Here is a 20,328-nt window from a genome sequence, read left to right on the forward strand (position 1 = left end):
CTCCTGCCTGCTTCAGTGCAAATGGTCTGTATTGTATCTATACAACACAAACAACCGTATAAAAACTACAAACTAGCACAAAACATCAGCACAATTTATCTACAATCTTAAATATTAGTCCAAAAACATCTCTATATCTCTGTCAAAGTCCTACATGGCTTGATCTCATGCATATTTCGGGAACTGTGACGTAAAAGGTGGCTGGCCTGTATTGACTCGGGGGACAATAGCTCGTATGTCTGAGTGTTTTTTTCTCAGCTCTTCATTGGGAGGAGCCCCGCTGGGAGCAGATTAGCCTCTTCATGGGGGATGTGACGCCCAGAGAGGAAGTATCAGAGGAGGACAAACACAAGGACGAATCATCTGGCCGTCACTTAATATTCACCGCAGACAAGCAGACAGCAGGAGAGGGCTTCCTCTGAGCTGACGTGAGATTTCCATTTCTTCTCTCCCTTGTTTTTCCCCCCGTTTTGATCTCTGTTAGCTGCTACCGAGAGGACTGTCGCTGCTCTTTGGAGGCAGAAATGGTTTAATGTTTTAATTAACAGTAAAGGAGAGAGAGAGGGAATAAAAACATGCTACATTTTTTCAATTTTTTAAATCTTTTTAAGAAGTTTTTATACATTTTTAAAGCAAGGGTAGGTACATGACAGCAAGAAAATCTTTTTATTATATCAGGATTGCAGGAGTTGATGTTATTATAAGACATAGAAATAAAAAATAAGGTAAATAAGAATAAGTAGCACATACAGTACAGACGTGAAAGACTATAAAATAAGAAGAAATCATGTCAGGAGGTTTTTAGCTATAGGCTTGTTATCTAAACAGGCACAGCATGGATTTTTATATATGTCCAAAAAATATCCAAATCCCAGGAGTTTAATCCTCCACCTTTTTATCTGCTGAGCTTAGACTCATAAGATGTTATCTCCACCATTTTATTTACCCAATCTGTTAAATCTGGAGCTTATAGCTTTTTATTTAAAAAAAAATGCTTCAAAATAACTCTGAAGGCTGTAATTGTTCACCATGTTTGGTATTTGTCATTGATCTCTAAATATAAATCAGCAGTGAAAGTGTTTTCTGCAACCAACCAACCAGAATTTACATAACTTTACATAACTGGACTTGGTTCATTTATGTTCATTCCCATAAACTTCATACTTCCACTCTGCACTTCCAGCACATCTTTTCTGTTTAAGCAGCTGCCAGTATTCTGTTTTTTTAATGTTTGGAAATCTTAAATTGGAATAAGCCGCTTTAATCTAAAATACATTATCATGGAAAAAATATTATTATTGATATATTTGCTACGTTTTTTGAGTGGAAATGGAAACACATAATGATATTTGGAACAAGATTAGCCACTTTGTCAAACATTTAGAAAAGAAAATAAGTAATAATATACATTTTTAAATTTCTTCAAATGTATTTCTTTAATTCCTTAAAATGGCCTTTTGAGAGGCGAAGTCTGTGAGGAGTTGGATGTTATGACCAACAGATGGCGTCAGACACAAAGATATTTAGATTGTACTGATAGTTTCAACACATTATATTAGATCACCAGCTTGATACTGATCCTCAGGTGTCTGCATTACAAATGTAAACCGGTTTTAACTCTGTATTTTAGTAGAAAATAAATAAGAGGATCTTATCTGTAGCTGCACCTTTAAAGGACCAAACAAGACCTGAATTAATAGCCTAATACAGTGGTTCTCAAAGTAGGGTCCAGGACCCCCAGGGGTCCTTGAGGTGGTTTTATTTATTTTCACTATAATTCCATCCATAAGTAACACAATGACAGAATGTACGACTGTATGGGTTTCATACACTTTCTGTAATAAAATATCTAAAAGCAAAAGTCTTATCAGATGGGGGACCCTGGGACAAAGTCTTATCAGATGGGGGTCTGTGGTTTAATTTATGTCCTTGAAGTGAAAAAGTGAGACCACCGGCCTAATATACCTTTGTCTATCAAATGTGTGTCAATTACCCAGATATATAACATGAATAAATCGTGTCTGTACTCTGAAGTCCTCCTCCTTACAGAGTGATTGACAGGTGGGGAGGTCAGTCCTCGGCTCTTTCCCACATGGCCCTCAGCCGCAGTTTAGCAGATAATTAAAATATAAATCGGACAAAGACCACTAAGTCGCCGGTTAAGCGTTACAAAGGGAGAGCCCACATCCCCAGAGCTGGTAAACCAACACCGTATTATTGAGTCCACAAAGAAAAACACGCCGCTCGCTGCCAGCTGTTCACCACAAGTGTTGGCGGCCGAAACGTTCACAGTCCGCGGGAGAGGCGCTGCGTTCAGGATCTGCCGGAAATATCAGCATCCTAGGTGTATCCCACATGAATGATATAAGAAAAAGGTATTGCTGATTATATTAGTACTTTGAGTAAATGACGTTTCTTCCATTTTTCGCCCTTTTGAAGGGTCTTTTTAGGGAGTTTTTCTTCATGTGAATCGAGAGTCTAAGGACAAAGGATGTTGTATTGCTGTGCAGACTGTAAAGCCTCCTGAGGCTATACAAATAAAATTGACTTGATTTAACCCCCCTCCAATGATTCACAAGATAAATATGAAGAGTCTTGTGATTACTGATGGGAGAGGAAAGAAGTAAAACAAAGTTCTGCATTCATTTTTTGGACTTTTCTCTAATCTTTGCTTCTATATGAAATATTGGATCATTTCAACATATCGAGCGTTGGCGGTTATTTAAATGAAAACATCTATCTTTGGTGGAACAGCCAAACAACTCATAGACATCTGAAATGTGCCAACAATACTTTTTTGTAAGAGGTCACAAGCTACAAATATTGGGAACCACTCATTTTATCACTAACTATTATATTTTACACACTGATCCAATGCTGTTGTTTTTTGGAAAATCCTAATCCCTTTAATTACATCCTTTTTCATTACAGGAACAGCTTACTAATATAATACAATGTCTTATCATAGACTTCCTTACAGGGGTCATACTCTTGTAAAGATTAAACTGTCATCAGCAAACAAATATACAAATAAACATGAACATTTATTCTCCTGATTCTGCTGCTGCAGTTTAATGTTGCTCTCTTTTCCACTCAGCACCTGAACGCAGCATCACATTGCTGTGCAGGCTGGGAGTTGGCTGCTCTGTGGGTTTCATGGCTTTTGGCGCTGAATTAATCTCCTGTGCTGTTTAGACAGGATGACACTCATCTGCCTGCAGACAATGACACACAGAGGCGATCTGAATTGGACAGATCTGTTTGACATTCAATTAAACTCCTCGAGCACTTAATCCCGACATCAGACTGGTGTTGGATAAAAATGTCATATAGTTTAAGTATATATAATCATAAAAATCACTCTTGTAGGAGGAAATTTGTGAATTTAGTGAGGGAAGAGGCAAGACTTTTGATACTTTAAACAAGACAACAGTGAACAGAAGAATGAAGTTGAATGTTAGTTCAGGATTTGTCTCCTGATACTTTTACATGACATATATAAAAACATTTGTGCTCATGTCTGTCTGAAGAGTAATAAAGGATGCTGTGTAAACTGTGTAAGTTTTCCTGGCAGCAGTGATTTCTCTCTGTGTAAAGTTTAAACACAAAGTTTTTTGGAGGTTGGTCAACAATTAGGTTCCTGATTTTGACACCAAGATCATTCACGTGTCTCTGGTTGATGAAACAGTTCATCAAATGGCTCGAATAAGTCGTCAGTAAGTGAGTCAAACGTAAATGTGAGATGGTTTGGAACATACTTCTGAAAATGCCTGAACAGCGACTCACTTGACAGATTATTAATTGGGACATTTTGCATGGACACCCCTGGATTAATGAGGTGAAATCCTTCTTTTATTTGATCAACTATCTTTTTATTGTACATAACAGATTACAGTGTATTCATCAGTTATTCATGATGCCCAGTGCAAACTGCTCCTGTTTGGTACAAACCTAAACCTAAAAGCCTTATGTGAAGCAGTCACATATCTCTACGTGCACAGTTATGTTCAGGTACATCAGCTATAGAAACATGCAGGTTTACTGCTCTCCCTGAAGAGAAAATACTGTGTTTGCTTTGTGATTTAGATGAGACTGAAGACAAAGTCAGTTTTATGTTTTATTGCTCATTATATGATGATTTAAGGGCTACACTATTTAGTAAAATGTCCTTAATGAGCTGTGTTTTGTACTGCCTTTTGTGTGGCTGATTTCAACTGTAGAGTTTGGTTTACAGAAGACAAAGTTCTCATATAAAAGACAAAACAATATAAAAAGTGATTGTCTCAATCTGAAATGGTGAACATTTCTATTCAGAAGCTTTTGGAGCAGTTTGGTCTCATTTTGTAAACTCCTCCTGTTCTCCCTCTGCCTCTGTCTCTGTTCTGTCCAGATAAAATCTCATTACGGGGCTTCAGACCCAGCGGACACCTGATCTCGTCCACACAGCCTAAATATTTAGATTCAAACATAAAGCCCAGTAACACCAGTGTCACCAGTATTCACTACCCGCTGACAGCTGCTGCTCACCGGTGGTGTACTGAGACAGGAAGGTGTAGAATAGAAAAGATAAACATAAAACTGAAGGTAGAAACCCAAACTTCTGTTTAACTCTGCATCTGACACATACATTTACATCACATACCAGGACATGGTTCCTTTATAACACAGCAGAAGTTTAACTTTGTCACAATGCATTTCTGACAATCCAATGGGCTTTCACTTAAGAAACATGAAAACAACAACAACAACATTAGTATCAACACTTTGGATGAACTTGTGCTATTTATTTTCCATTTTGGTATCTGTTGAGAGCATCATGCAGTATACTGTATCTCTCAGACTTTCTTTTTCTTTTTGCAAATGCATTTTTCTTTCAAAGTATATACTGGACATGTTTGTGGATGCAGTATGTCGTTCATGTGTCTCCCAATGGAATAAAGACTATTTATCTGCTGCTGTTGTGAGTATACTAAATTATATATTTTGGCCACTTAAAATATGCGTTGAATCAGCATAATTTGATTGATTGAGACCATTATTTATACAGGGGAAACTGGCATACAATCATTTTCACAATAATGTGTTACACTTACATAAAAAAAAACATAACATTGGCACCAAGAGTTGAAAATAAAAGAAAAACAACAAGCTACAAGAGTGATTGCAGAGGTATAAATACTGATTAAAACATTCAAATTGAGAATTAAACAAAAAAACAAACAAACAAACAAAAAAAAAAAAAAACAGCTACAAGAGACAAATAAATTATAACAAAATGACAAAGTTGTTAATTAAAATATTAAAATTCAGCTGGTGGTAGTGTTTCAATAATAGAGACAAACTGTCAAACTGTAAGTTGCAAAGTATATAAAAGTTTTTTTTAAAGTATAAAACATATTGTTGCATATTTTAAGACACTTTTTTGCAGGTGAAAGACGACTGTACTCTGTCACATCAAAGGTTTCATGACATTAAAGGCACACAGTCATTTATATGGACATCAGCAACATTAAGTATTGATAATAAAGCGATAAAATTCAAAATACAAAAAGTATAAAACTGAAAATGTTGTTCCCTTTTAATCAATTCATGTGTTCTTTCTGAATTATGTGTGAAACACATGTTGACATATTGTCTATGAAGTGTATTTACAGGCAGTCACAGCTGTTTCGGGCCCCGTGAATCTGGGTTGGTGTGAGTGTCACGTACGAGGACAGGAGCGCAGCATTTCATTATGTTCATCAGGGGTGAGAAAGTGAGCCCTGATGGGGTTTCTAATTACCCAGTTTAAACTCTAAGTAGGCCATTTGCACTCTGGTGCTTGAACTGGATCCATCTCAGGCCTCGTCTATCTGTTTCTCTTGGCTCCACGGAAAGTGTGTGTGCGGCAGCTGCTGTCCCTTATTGTCTACCGGTTTATATGTGTGTGTGCGCTCAATCACAGCTCCATCTTACTCGTGGATTAGCTGTGGTTATGTAACAGCTGTCGGTGTCGGGCTCTGATATGAATCTGTGAGCCTGATGAGGGGATGATTGACAGCTCGGCTCCCAGAATAGATGAGGAATAGTTGAAGAATCTCTCTTTGATGAGGCCCCGTAAGCTCGGAGTTGATCTCTTCACGGGGCTTTCTATAGAAATCTCTCTGTCGTCTTCATGATTGGCGGGGATAATATCTTAATTAGACAGATTAGTCTGTCAAAAAGTATTGCTAAACATTTCAGCCTCTCATTTCGAGCATGTTAGATGCCTTTATGGCTCTCAAATAGGTTTTGTCTCTCTTGTGATTAGAGAGAATTAGGCAGCCTTAAAACCTCATATTAGTCTGTCTTGCAATAGGAAATAATAGGCAGTTTGGCATTGTATCAAATCAAGAAGTTGTGGAAAAAGTCACCTTAATTTATGTTAGAGGAGATGTGAGCTGAGATGGTCAGTCAATCATCAGAAAAACTAATCAAAAACATTGCCTAATCATTGCCTGGTTTCAGCTTCTCAAAAATAAGGGTTTGCTGATTTGGTCTGTTTTATATCATTATAAATTGAATATTTGGTGTTTTTTGGACTGTTTGTCAAACAAAACATGCTATTTGAAGGTATTGCCATGTAATGGGGATTTTCTTCAGTATTTTCTGGCACTTTTTAAACTAAATAATCAATCAATTATTAAACAAGATCATAAATTAAAGATCAACCCCAGACTGCTTTGAATAATAATTTGTCTGATATGGTTTTTCCCATAAATTAAATATGCTGCTACTCCTTCTCCCTCATTGAAAAATCCAGAAACGATGAATATGTAAATATTGTTCATGTCAGAATCAGACACAAGATGTATCCCACTTCACTGAGAAGTGCATTCTCAGTGGATGTGCACTAGATGTTTTAAAGGTGCAGTGTGTAGAATTTAGTGGCATCTAGCGGAAAAGACTTTGCAGAAATGGAATATAATATTCATGAGTATGTTTTAATTAGTGTATAATTACCTGAAAATAAGAATCATTGTGTTTTTGCTACCTTAGAATGAGCCCTTTATATCTACATAGGGAGCAGGTCCTCTTCCACGGACCGCACCATGTTGCACCACCATGTTTCTACAGTGGCCCAGAACGTACAAACCAAACACTGGCTCTAGAGAGGGCCTTTCATGTTTTTTGTGAGTTTCGCAGCCCCCGTACAATCTCCTACACACTTAGAAGGGGAGAAGGAAAGGTATTCATTTGGTTGCAATCTGCAACCTCAACGCTAGATGCCACTAAATACTACACACTGGTCCTTTAAGTTTCATCATCACACTTTTGTAAGTTCCATACTGGACCATGATTGGCTCCCAAACTAGTTGTGATGTCACAAATCATGCCACGTATACATCTTAAACTCAGATTTAAGGTGAGCACATAGAAACTTTCCACTCTCAGCAGATGAATATGAAAACAAACTCTGCACATACATCATTCTGCACAGTGAAGCTCAGAGATTCAGGTGAAGGAGCAAGAAGCAAAACCCATATTTGAGTGGAGGAGGACTTTAATTGATTATGAAAATGGAATTATCCACAATGTAAATAGTCATTAGTTGCAAATCCAACACTGCAACAAACAAATGCTGGTGCTCTTGAGGAAAAGCGTTGAAATCTTCAAACATGTGCAAAAGAGCATTATGAACAAGGTGCTTTTTCATCAAAACTAAACATTACTCGTGCTCCTCTACCTATAAATTCCTGAATTTTACATTTTTTTGCACGTTTGAATCAGTAATTGCAGCTTTTGAGAGATGGCTTCTCATCACATGGTGCCTTCACTGTCAAACAGGAGCTTGGAGTCAAATGTGTAACTGTTGTTTCTCATGCTGCCCAACAGAGGGCGCTGTAGGCTTCAGCTGCTGTCTGTGCAACCCACGTTCACAGTTTCTGGATGCAAACACGACAACTTGTGTTTACAAGAATGGGACTTCAGCAGGGAGCTGAAGATTAATGAGAGTAACAAGCAAGTAAAAGAACAGACAAATTCCTTGAAGTAATCAGGGTGTTATCAGATTTCCAAATATCCATCAAAACTCTCAGCTGTGGGGGTAAAACTTATAATTTATGCCAAGTATGTGAGCCATTCCTGCACATTCACTATGTTATGATTTGCATGGATACAGCACAATATAACTGAGGTCACATGGAGGTCAAATGTTTTGGATATTGTTTTTTAGTTGGTACATGAAGACAGTGGACATTCAAAACTTGGAACACTAAATTCACTCAAAAAAAAAAAAAAAAAAAAAAATCCCAAACTCTTTAGAATATATATTTTTCTTGGCAATAAACTCTCTCCCACCTGGCAGTCCTTGCAGGTTAAAACACACATTAAGATTTATTTGCTAATGCTGTTTGATGCAAGTCTGAACGTAACAACCATGACGCCAGCTGCCCTCGCTGCATGTAGGACACAATTACAGATTTCTGGACTTCAACAACCAAAGCTGCTTCATCGCTCTGGCAAAATCACATTATTCCACGGCCAAAACTCCATCTTAGCAAAGCTGAAATATTTTTGCGGCATCTTCCAACTTCCTCAAACTCCATAAAACTCAGATTGTACCATTTACCAGAACAATTTCCCCACATTTGATTTCTTGAGTGAAAAAGTGATTTTTTTTTTTTCAGTTCAAAGAATTCATGACCTTTAAAATCTGCATTCCTAGCTGCTCTAAAACTAATTTATTTTCTAACCTCATTACAGCCTCCTCTAAAATTAACATCCTATAAAACATTACGGAAAAATGCCTGGTATCTACAATAATGTGACCACAATGGACAAATGAAATTTTGAAGGGGGATGATAAACTGGCTGCTTGGGAGTCAAAACATCCTAAATATTACAATCCAAAAGAGTATAAAACTCTGGTTTTATAGTCTGGTTTTTATTCGGCAATCTTTCTCTTTGTGCAGCAGATATTAAACATTTGGAAATAAATAGGTGGAAATAAGCCAAACATCAGACAGATTAAGAAGTCAGTCTTTGTGGAGGGACTTTTGACAGTGGAAAAAGACAAAGGAGGAACTGGCCAGAGGAAGAGAAAGATGGCTACTGTATCGCCCACATTTTCATCTTTTCAGACTACATCACGTTTAAAAACTCTCGCTGCACTTCAACTTTCATGGATACATAAGATTTGTTAAGTGGCCCACGTTGCCACGCTCTCCTTGATCGCCACTTCAGAGCCAGTCTGTTTACTCAGTCTTTACCTGAGTGGAAAATCTCAAGTGCTTCTGTCAAAATACCCACCAAGAAACCCCCTTAAAGATAGAAGAGCCTTTTCCTGTCAACACAAATTACCCCATAAAGTAATATTTCATACGTGGGCAGAAGTAAAGGAAAGCCGGCTTCTTACCGACTTGAAATCTGGTAACAAGTGATGCTCTTTGGCTGATGTGCTGCTGAGCATACCACCTTGTCTACAGCTACTTAAGTGGAGCTGCTCAGGCATGAATGAATTTAACTGTATGATGTGGTTTTAGTTAAGCTTTCTCTCTTTAGGACGTTTGTTTTTTTCCTATTTATTTTTTATTTGAGTTGGTCTATTTAGTTATTGTATATAATTTAACCTTTAATTGTATTTGTTTCTTTTACCTACCTCAATGTTTTTGTATTTTGATTTATGTCAAGAAACTGCTGTATGACTTTAATTTCCCGTTGGGGTTAATAAAGTACTCTATCTATCTATCTATCTATCTATCTATCTATCTATCTATCTATCTTTCTTTGCATGAGAGACCTGAAAACAGATGACATACATTACAGTATTTAAAACTGTCACAAATATTATTAAAATATCAGTAAGAAGAATAGTCAACTGACAGAATTAATCGGCAACTATTTTGATAATTGAATAATCATTTTAGTCATTTTTTAAATGCAAAAATGCCAAAAATGTCCCAGTTTTAGCTCCTCAAATGTGAAGATTTGATGCTTTTCTGTGTCATATATGACAATAAACTGACAATCTTTGGATCTTTGGAGGGTTTGGACAATTGCTTGCACAAAATAAGACATTTGAAGACATTGCAATGAGCTCTAAGAAATTATAACAAGTATTTTTCATTATTTCCTGACATTTTATAGATAAAATGATTCATCGATTAATCACGAAAATAAAAGGCAGATTAATCAATAGTGACAATAATCGTTAGATAAATCCCTCAGAGGAATGTGTCTCTAACTTCAGTTTGTTTTGCAGTTCATTCTGGTAATAAGGTGCATAATACTGGAATAATACTTTCCCAGTTCAGAGATAACATGATGAAGCAAAACGTTTTTTTATGGAAATATTATTCACTTTCTGGTGGAGAGCTATGAGAAGATGATACTGCTCTTTCAAAAGTCCATTAAATATGAAGCTATAGCCAGCAGCTGCTTAGCTTAGCCTAGCATAAAGACTGGAAACAGCTAGCCTAGCTCTGTCCAAAGGTACTAAATCCACCTACCAGCACCTCTAAAGCTCACCAATTAATACGTTATTTCTTGTTTATCGAATCTGTATTTAAAAAACAAACAAACATAAAAACGTCAACTCATCATTTTCTGTGTTGGACTATTTCTTGGCCGGGAGCCGTTACTATCATCAGGAGCGTCTGCTGGTTGCTTGGCAACAGCTCCCGACCAAAAAATATGCCTACATAGTGGTAAATCTCCTGTAAAATGACGAATTGACGTTTTTACACTTTGGTTTTGTACAGATTAAACAAACAAAAATATAATGATCTTGAGGTGGGTTTAAAAGTGCAAGAGGATTTCAAATAACCTTTGGACAGAGAACGTTAGGTAACGTTAGCTGTTCCCTCCTGTTTCCAGTCTTCATGCTAGGCTAGCATGAAGACTGGAAACATGCTAGGCTAGCATGAAGACTGGCTAACTAGCTGCTAATTTTTGCTTCTCTTCTAATAACTATTTTCCCACTCAGAGGCATCATCCTTGTTTTTTTTTTTGTTTGGAGGAACTGCATCAGTAATAAGGTGGGTAATATTCCATATACAGTACTGTAACAAGATACATATTGTATTTTGACAAAATAACCTTAAGTCAAGGTCCACTCACTAGCTTTTTCTTCTTTGAACATTTTTTTCTGTAAGAATGACTCCAAACGATTAATCAATCATCAAAATAGTTGGCAATTAATTTAATAGTTGGCAACTACTTGGCAACTAGTTGGCAATTACTTGATTAATCAAGTAATCATTGCAGCTCAAATTTTAATATTTAATCTGTATATAAATGTATCTCTGGCCTCTTTATAATAATGCTACCGTATCTGTTCTTTCACCATTGAGTATGAGAGACTTAGTCAGTTAGTCGATTAATCAATTAGTTGATCAAAGGAAAATTAATCAGTTGGTGTATTCCACCTGTTCAGTGAATGTACAACATACTTAGTTGCTCAAAAACTGCAGAAGTGTCCTTGGGCAAGGTGGTGAACATCCAACTACTCCAGAGCTGCTGCTTTGCTTCCACACCTTCACTCTTGTGAGACTGTGAGATGATGTACATTTACTGTAGGAAGGATTCAAATACAGTTACTGTGTGTAAATTAATCAATTAAGAACTCTTAATCTAAATGAGTTATCCCTTTAAACCGTTTGTCAACAAACAGGCTCGGATATGAAGTACAAGTATAGTAAAGGGCATCCACTTTCTTCTGGTCAAGCAGTGGCAAATTCTTAACTACTTATTGATTTTCTCACATGTAATCTGTGCACAGTTCAGCGCTACATCACCAATACCAGCAGCAACGTTAACTGGCCCACTCCTCCCATCAGTCACTCCCATGGCGGACATAACCTCACACGCATCCCGGGTCATATGAGGACTTTCACAGCAGCAGGTCAGCTAAGTTCAGCCGGGCTGAACGAGGGCAAGTCAACTGGGAACGAATTCTTCTTCACTTTGACAGCTGGCGAGAGGCGAACAGGGTCTTCATAGAGAGGGAGGGACAAAAACAAAACCAGGAGGAGAGAGAACAAGAGTACCAGTTTGCGGATTTTAAAAAAAGAAAGAGCTGAAGACAGGAAACAGCTTGACATTTGACATAAGCAACCACAAGGACACGAACAAATCAAATAGCCTATGTGACAAATATAAGGCAGCGCTGACAGAGAACTTGACTTTCAGGGAAACAGTTTAATCTTTTCCTATAAGCTGTACACCAAAGTGAATTATTTAAGAAAAACTCTGCAACATGTGATAATCAGCTATCATGATGTTTGCTGTCATGTACTGGAAACCACTAATATAGCCCAGTCATCATGTGAGAACACTGACAGGATGTACCAAAAATATCTCAATATGTGGTTGACTTAATGTCGTGGCCATTGGTTCTTTTCATCCAGAATATGCTGCCTGCAGTGCTGCTGAAGAACTCAGAGTGAATGACAGTCATATTAAGCTTCGTAGATTCATCTTTAACCTTCTGCACCACACAGTCCATGGTTGTAATGGTAATATCAAAAACAAAGTGATTTGCCAACAATATAAATACAATCCGAGGCAAAAAACGTGACCTAAACGTGTAAAAGAAAGGAGAGAGAACAACCAATTGCTCCTTGTTGTGAGTTTACATGTTTTAATAGCCAGTGCAGGTTACATTTATTCACACAAGTGCTACAAGGTTTGCAGGTTTGCATGACGTGAAGCGAGACATTGGTGTGTAGAAACTGAAACGTGTTTTTTTTTAATAATAGGGAACTGATTCTTGGTTGTCACCTAACTTACTGATAATTACAAATTTAGGGTGTGGACTTTATGCTCAGAAACAGAGGAGGCTAAAACTAGTCAAGTTATTGCAAGAAAATAGCAAAAATGGCTGCCAATTACTCTGTTTGAGACATTTGGCCCATTGACAGAGCTTTAAGGAACTGGATGTTGCTGTATATTTAACCTCCACATATACAACAGCATCAGCAGATCCACTCACAGAGAACAAAGACTGCAGTACATCTTCACTGGGTAAATGTGTTGTAAAGGTGCAGAGTTTAACATCCTAGGAGATGTATCAGGATCAGAAAAAGTGGCAAAAGTCTGCGTATCTTCTTTAAATTGTCCAGATAAAGAAAATCAATCAGAAATACACTGATGATGACCATGTGATATGGTTAAAAGCTACTGAGTGGACCTTGAGATGAGATTGTTTTGTCAAACTGCTTTTTCCAAGGTGATGACTGATTGTCAAACCAACACAGACAGAAGCCTGAAAAGTGCTGTGGATGAAATTATAACAGCTACTAAGCTTGCATGTTAACAGATCCGTCTCCATGACAACTGAGTAAACTCTGCAGATAAAAACCATGTAATGCAATTGAAAGCTCTGGAAAAAGATAGTAATTGGACCTTGAGTTGGGACGGTTTTGTTAGTTTTCTGTCAATTTCCTTCCGAAATAAAAACTAGGCCCAGCTTAATCTAGATGTATGAAAACATGTACAGTTTATATGGTGGAAAGTAACTAAGTACATTTACTCAAATACTATACTCAAGTAAGATTTAATGGCACTTGTACTTTACTTGAACATTTCCATTTGATGCTATTTTATACTTCCACTCTACTACATTTCAGAGGGAAATATTTTACTTTCTACTCCACTACATTTATCTGACAGCTTTAATTACTTTTCAGATGAAGATGTGACACAAAGGATAATATAACAAGCTTTTAAAATACAACACATAGTTAAAGATGAAACCAGTGGTTTCAAACCTTTTTGGCTTTTGACGTCTTACAAAAAGCAGTGTGTAGTCGGGGTCATATTTCAGATGTCTATGAGTTGTTAACAGCTCCACCAAATAGTGATTTTTCCCTCTAAACTTCTCACATGGTTTCATTTCAATTAATGTTCAAATGATCCAATATTTCACCAAAAAGCAAAGATTAGAGAAAAAGTCCAAAAACTAAAAACAGATTTGTGTATCAGAACTTTGTTTTTTCTTCTTTCCTCTCCCATTAATCATCTCATGACCCCTCAGATTTATCTGGTGACCCTTTGGAGGGGCCCGACCCCTAGGTTGGGAACCACTGGACTTAACTAGCTAACTGTATATAAAGTAGTTGAAACTAGCTCCACCTCCAGCAGCTACAACAGTAACATGCTGCTCTAACACTGATGCTTCAGTATTAGTCAGTATTATCAGTCAGAGGGATGAAACGAGTACTTTTACTAGAATACTTTAAGTAGGCTACATTTTGCTGTTAATACTTCGTGCAGGACTTTTACTTGACCTGAAATGTTATGAATACTTTTTCACCATTGTATACGTGTATATATTATACACACACACACACACACACACACACACACACACACACACACACACACACACGCACACAAACACATCAGTGTGAGACTGATGCATCTCAGGTTTCACACATTATCAACACATTGCAAGTGTTGTGTGAGGATGTGGGGTTTATTTGAAACTGCATTAAAAAAAAAAAAACTACATGAAAGCCTCATTTGGCTTTCATGTAGTTCATGCCTTTCAACTACGGCATGTTTTTATAGATTATAATTCAGAGGCCTTTATTGGTGCAACGTGGACAATCACCACAGCCAAATAGAAACGAGTTTTACATTCCTTTCTTTTTTTGGGAGGAGTGCTGTTGATCTGGATGGGTATAAGTCGAGGGAAAACAGAGATATTACACCCTACATTCCAGCACATTTGTGTATTGTAGTCTGTGTACATAAAGCCCATGTGTTGTGGCGGTGCTGAACTTCCTTGTCCTGCAGAAGAAGGAGGACAGAGGCGTGACGTCGCTGCCCGCAGAGAGGCCCATACGGCAGGAGGAGAGAGGCAGGGACGCGCCGTGCGGGGACGGACGCTGCTGCTGCCGCAGAGCAGACTTGCTGCGAGACGTAAGAGCGGCCAGGGCACAAAACAACCGGCAACCACGGCAACTTTGCAGAGACAACAGACAGCCATAATGCGGCACAGCCCGCCAACCCCGGAGCTGATGTGACTGTTCACACCCAGAGCAGGGAGGAAGCGGCGGACACCACCACCACCTCTCCCCGGCGTTTGCCTCGCCTCGTCTCGGGTGTGCGCGGCAGGTCGCTCGGTCTGTCTGGAGGGGGGGGACATGTCCTCGCTAACCGTAGACGAAGACCAGAAATGGGTACCGACACACGTTCAGGTGACGGTGCTAAGAGGCAGGGGATTACGGGGCAAGGGCAAGCACGGTACCAGCGACGTGTACACCATCATCCAGCTGGGGAAGGAGAAATACTCGACCTGCGTGGTGGAGAAGACCACCGAGCCGGATTGGAGGGAGGAGTGCTGCTTCGAGCTGCAGCCCGGCGTGCTGGAGAGAGGCGGGCGGAGCGCATACCCGGCCGCGAGCAGCGAACTCATCCTCACCGTGATGCACCGGGCGCTCATCGGGCTCGACGTGTTCCTCGGACAGGCAGTGATCCAGCTGGATAAGGTGTTCCACGAAAGTAGATGCCTGAAAAACGAGTAGGTTAATCAGTTCACTGTCTATACGTATGTGCGTGTGCGTGTGTGTGTGTGTGTGGTTTCAGCATGTAGATGAGGGTTACTATGTGATCAGCTGCATGCATGTAGCTTTATCTGCAGCAGCTTCATCTGTTTTCCCATGTTCATTGAACTCATCAGGGTGTTTTTGTTCTTTTGTAGTTGCTACACAGTTTGTTCTGAGGTAAAAATACAGCTGTCACATTTCTGGTGCTGCATCAGGGCCCTGCAGACACACCCTCCCTCCTCCCACAGATATCAAACTAACTCCGAGCACATCTGACCACTACAGAGCAAAACTGAAGCTTAAGGTTTCCCCCTGAAACCAGACCTTCTAGAAACCTCACTTTCTCCTCCTCCAGGGGGTCAACCACATGGTTTGATTTGTTTGTTTTGTTGAAGGTTCTCAAAATGTTGTTGCCCAATAGCCGAGGCATGACGTAGAGCAGGGGGATTACTGCCTGTCCCAATTCCAGGGATTATCTGACAGTATCATGATCCGAAAGCTTCAAGGTATTTTTAGCATAACATGTTGTTTTACAGAAGCCCAGCAGCTGTAGGACAGGCCTGGCTGTAAAGAAGTTTCATGATGCATAGGTTCAACTTAAACATTGGCCAAATCTTAGATGGAATTTCCACCTTCAGATAAGTTTTATTTATGACCAGTATGTGATTTCCTGTGTTATTTAGTGGTAAACAATAACTGTGTTTTGTTGGTGCACCAACTTTCCCTTAATGTTAGCAAACACTGAGATGCTGAATGACTGTTGTTTGAATGTCCAATCAAGACGTCCCATAATGGTTCAAAAATACTTACAAAATGGAAGTTGTGTCCATGTCTGCGTCCCAGCAACGTTGAAATATGTCATCACCATCATCAATGGGCCTCTTCTACTAAAGTTTATTTACACAGTTTGTATTCAGCAGCTTTATATCCAGATTAACAACTTAATATGCTACACTTAATCCTGATAATAAATGATATATAAGCTAACACACAAGTACCTTAGTTAATACAAGACATATGCATATTGACGTGCAACAGTATATTATTTGGATAAACAGAAAAAGATGATCATCAAAAGTACAGCTTCTTGTAGGCAATCTAACAGTTTGAACTTTTAACTCTTTTAATTCCATCTGATGCACTTTTCTCCAGTTTCCACTGTAGCTGGAGCAGGCTAATGCTAATGCTAATGCTAACTCCAGGATGTAAACAGTCGCTGACAGTCCTCGTCAGAACTCTGTGAGGAAAACAGAGGCTCTAAATCTTTTAATTCTTCATCAACATCAGCATTATTCACATGAGATGACGCTTCGCTCATATCAAACATAAATGATCAAAAGTATGAAGATAATACGTTCATGATGAAGATAGGTAACTTAATAATAAACGCTTCATAACTTTTATTAACCCAGATAAAGCTCACATCATTGCTAAACAGTTAAAAACGTATAATGTCCAATGATGTTGATTTTTATGTGCGGAGGGCGTCTCTTTAGGACAATCAAAAAGGTGTCTGTATGAAAAATACAAAACGAAACACCCATAGATGTGTTGCACAGCGAAACTTTGAAGAATTGTAAGTGTTTTTGAAGTCAGGTCCAGGTGGATCTTTACTGAGCGTGGAAAGGACGACACCCTGTGACCCTCCGCTCACACCAGTTTAAACCAAAATTGGACCAGATCTGATTTATTTGATTTAGAAACATTTACAGTTGATGTTTTAGATAGCTAAAACATTTCCTGCTCTCAAAGTACACTGAGATGCGATGGCACTTTGTTTACATACGTGCGTATAATTACTCTGCTTCATCTTTGTTTACATATTTCCAGACATTTGTTGATAAAGGTAAATTACACCACCAATCATCAGATTTTAGCTGTCAATGGAATGGCATTGCCGAGTCCCAAATTGATTTTTGGGTAGATTTGTCCTTCAAGTAACATCACTCCAGTATTAATCCCAATTTTTACATAATCTCAAGCGTCTCTGCTCATATGACAGCCTGTCCCACCATCCTGACCCCCTGTTGACTGAGCACAGATTGAACATTTTGTCTAGATGATGAACACAAATGTTCTTCTCACCATCTTTTCATTTCTGTGTCCTTTTTTTTGAAGATTGATAGAAATGACTACCAGCTGACTCGACTGTTCTTTCACTCAGATAGACCTTTTGAATGTGAGATGAAAGGGGAACCAGTCTCCTCCTGATGGCCCCTGTTGAAGCTGGTCACTTGAAGGTTAGAGTCAGCTTGTGATGGTGATGTGTCAGCAGTTTGGTGTCTTGGTACATTCAATGTCTCCATGTGGTATTCAGTGAATCTGGGCTGGTCAATAGCAACGCTTCCTATGGCGAGCACAGCTTGTATATGTTTATGCTTCTCAAAAAACATCCTTGGTTGGACAAAGAACGTCCGACAGAATATAAACATTATTTTAGGAGAATGTTGTTCTCATGCTACATGATGCTAGTGCTACACTATTAGATGTTAAACCATACCCAGTCACAATCTCCCTACCGTTTAAGTTGTCAGTAAGCTTTTAAACCCGGCTTAATGTTGATTGATAAATTGAAATGTCAGCCAAATACATTGTACATGTGACAAGTGCAAAATCTGCACTATGTCATGTCTTTGAGCTCTAAACACAAGCAGTGTGGCTCTGATATTGTGAACAACGTTATTCCATTAGTTTAACATTTTTTAAGTAAAGACAGTTGTTATTGTGCTGCTGTCTGTGGGCTGAACTTGTTGCACTTTGGTCACACCTCAGTCAGTAATGAGTTGGGCTGCATGGGTATCGTTCAAAATGTTTCATACCAATGCCAACATGATGCCCGAGGTTTTGTACCAATACCAAGATTTTTTACTCATAATGTGTTTTTTTAGGTTAGAAATGTATCTTTTACTGCACAGTGACCACATGCAGCAATTATGGGATAATGGTAAATGAAAAAATGTAGTGTACAGTAACAGCAGCACAAGTTAAGAAGAGTTAAAATGTTTGTGAACTGACTCAGGAATATTTCTTATGCAGCAATATGTATTTAAAATGAGCTAACATTAGCTAGCATTCGCCACTAGAAGCTACTGCACATACCAGACCAAATAAGGCAGTAGCAATAAAACCCCTGAGTGTCCTGAATTGAGCAACAGTGCATTTTATTGGTCATTAGTGTAACATAAGATGGTGCAAGAATGTTATGAGTGTGCTATTGTTTCTTTCAAAAGTTATATAGTGTCACTTTAATGCATTAGCTTACCACATATGACTGTTTTTCTACAAAACTTACCCAAGCCAACTTCTGCAAATGCACCAGTGTTTTCATAATGATATGAAATGAAGACAACGGAAGTAATGAAACAAAATGAAAATTGTCTTAATACAAACAGTTGTACAAGCACTTTAAATATAATACAGCATAAAATTAACAAAAAGGATGATTAACATCAAGTAATATAAGCCAGTAACAGAGACTGCTAGCTTTCACTATTAAACCATATTAAACCACAATCATTTTGATTATATGCAATTTTGCTGATATTCACCACATCATAATGTATATCAAAAGCAGGAAAGAAGTTCTTATAAATATTGTGATATTGATTTCAGCCATATTACCTGGCCCAAGCTGCAGACCTAATTCAGTAAAGTATTGAGATTCAATGCCCAGCCATAGTGATGACACAGCAGTCATTTTGCCTTTCGGTAGCATCAAATGTTTTTATTTAACCAGGAAAGCCTTGTTGACATCAAAAATGTCTTTTTCAATAGTAACAGAGAGCACAATATATTGCACAAATCAGAATTAGACAGAAATTGGATTGTAAAATGATGAATACAGTTTTAAATACAACCATGTAAAAGATTTCATCCTTGAAATAACCTATATAACACCTCAAAACAACCCAAAAGCGATCTAAAAACCACAAACCCCCCCCCCCCCCCCCCATAAAAAAAAAACGCAATATCTGCAACAATGATTTTAATTCACAAAGGCCATTTTTTCCTAATATAGAGATCAGAAGATAAACATTCACAAGTAGAAACGGATGATCGGTTTTATCTCACTTTCTCTCGTCTCTGAAAACTGTGAACCAGATGGAGACTGGCTCGAAACAACACGGAGCTGTACAGTGTTGCACTGTTACAGTATATTTACACTTTTGAATGATGTGTGGTTTTGGGCTGTTCCCAGCAACACCCCTAATGTAAAGCTGTGTGATATGTGTTATCTCGAGGCTCTCGTGATGGAATAATAATAGGTTCTTCAAGGTTGTCGTTTTGTTTAAGGAGAGCTGGTGATAAAACCTAGAAGGAGAGATGAATGCTGGCCGTAAAATCTGATAATAAAAACGCACAGAAAGAATAAGTGCAATCAATAAGCTGCTCAGATGAGATGGAGGAAAGAAAAACAAGTGCTTTTTTTAAAAGAAACGCACCTGAACACAAACAAAGCAACAACAAATGATTAAGATGAGGTGTGAAGGTTTATTAAAGTCACTCTATGCACAGATGACCATGTAATATTTCATTTAATAACACAGAAAATGCACTCACTGGGTTTTCAGTGACAGTAGTGTTACATTTATTATTGCAGAGGTTGTAACCGAAATGTGTGTTGGCCAAGGCCCTGCCAAACCTCTTTCACTTTGCAACTTCTAATATTTATAAAGGCCTTTACAGGAGGTGGCGGCTTCTTGGTGATATAGTGCTCTGGGTCATATTTTTCATCAAATGAAGATATGGCAGGTTGAAATGGGCCTTTTTTACCAAACTTCAGACATGTTTTATCCTCTGAAGAATTCATCACTTT

At 38.3% G+C, this 20,328-nt stretch overlaps 1 protein-coding gene across 3 annotated transcripts in view; it reads left to right on the forward strand.

Annotated features, from left to right (window-relative positions):
* The first annotated feature begins 10,894 nt into the window (after positions 1-10,894).
* The window catches only part of rab11fip5a (RAB11 family interacting protein 5a (class I)), a 36,108-nt gene continuing 26,674 nt past the window's right edge, over positions 10,895-20,328 (forward strand). Inside the window, exons 1-2 of one of the 3 annotated variants that reach the window (XM_044374720.1) lie at positions 10,895-10,997; positions 14,761-15,487. In XM_044374720.1, the coding sequence (XP_044230655.1) occupies positions 15,111-15,487 (377 nt within the window). In that variant the 5' untranslated portion in view covers positions 10,895-10,997; positions 14,761-15,110. Of the gene's footprint in view, positions 10,998-14,760; positions 15,488-17,608; positions 17,753-20,328 lie in introns of those variants that run through there. The other 2 variants (XM_044374719.1, XM_044374721.1) reach the window with 2 other exon arrangements.

Source organism: Thunnus albacares, chromosome 15, assembly GCF_914725855.1.
Source record: "Thunnus albacares chromosome 15, fThuAlb1.1, whole genome shotgun sequence".
Taxonomy (NCBI): Eukaryota; Metazoa; Chordata; class Actinopteri; order Scombriformes; family Scombridae; genus Thunnus; species Thunnus albacares.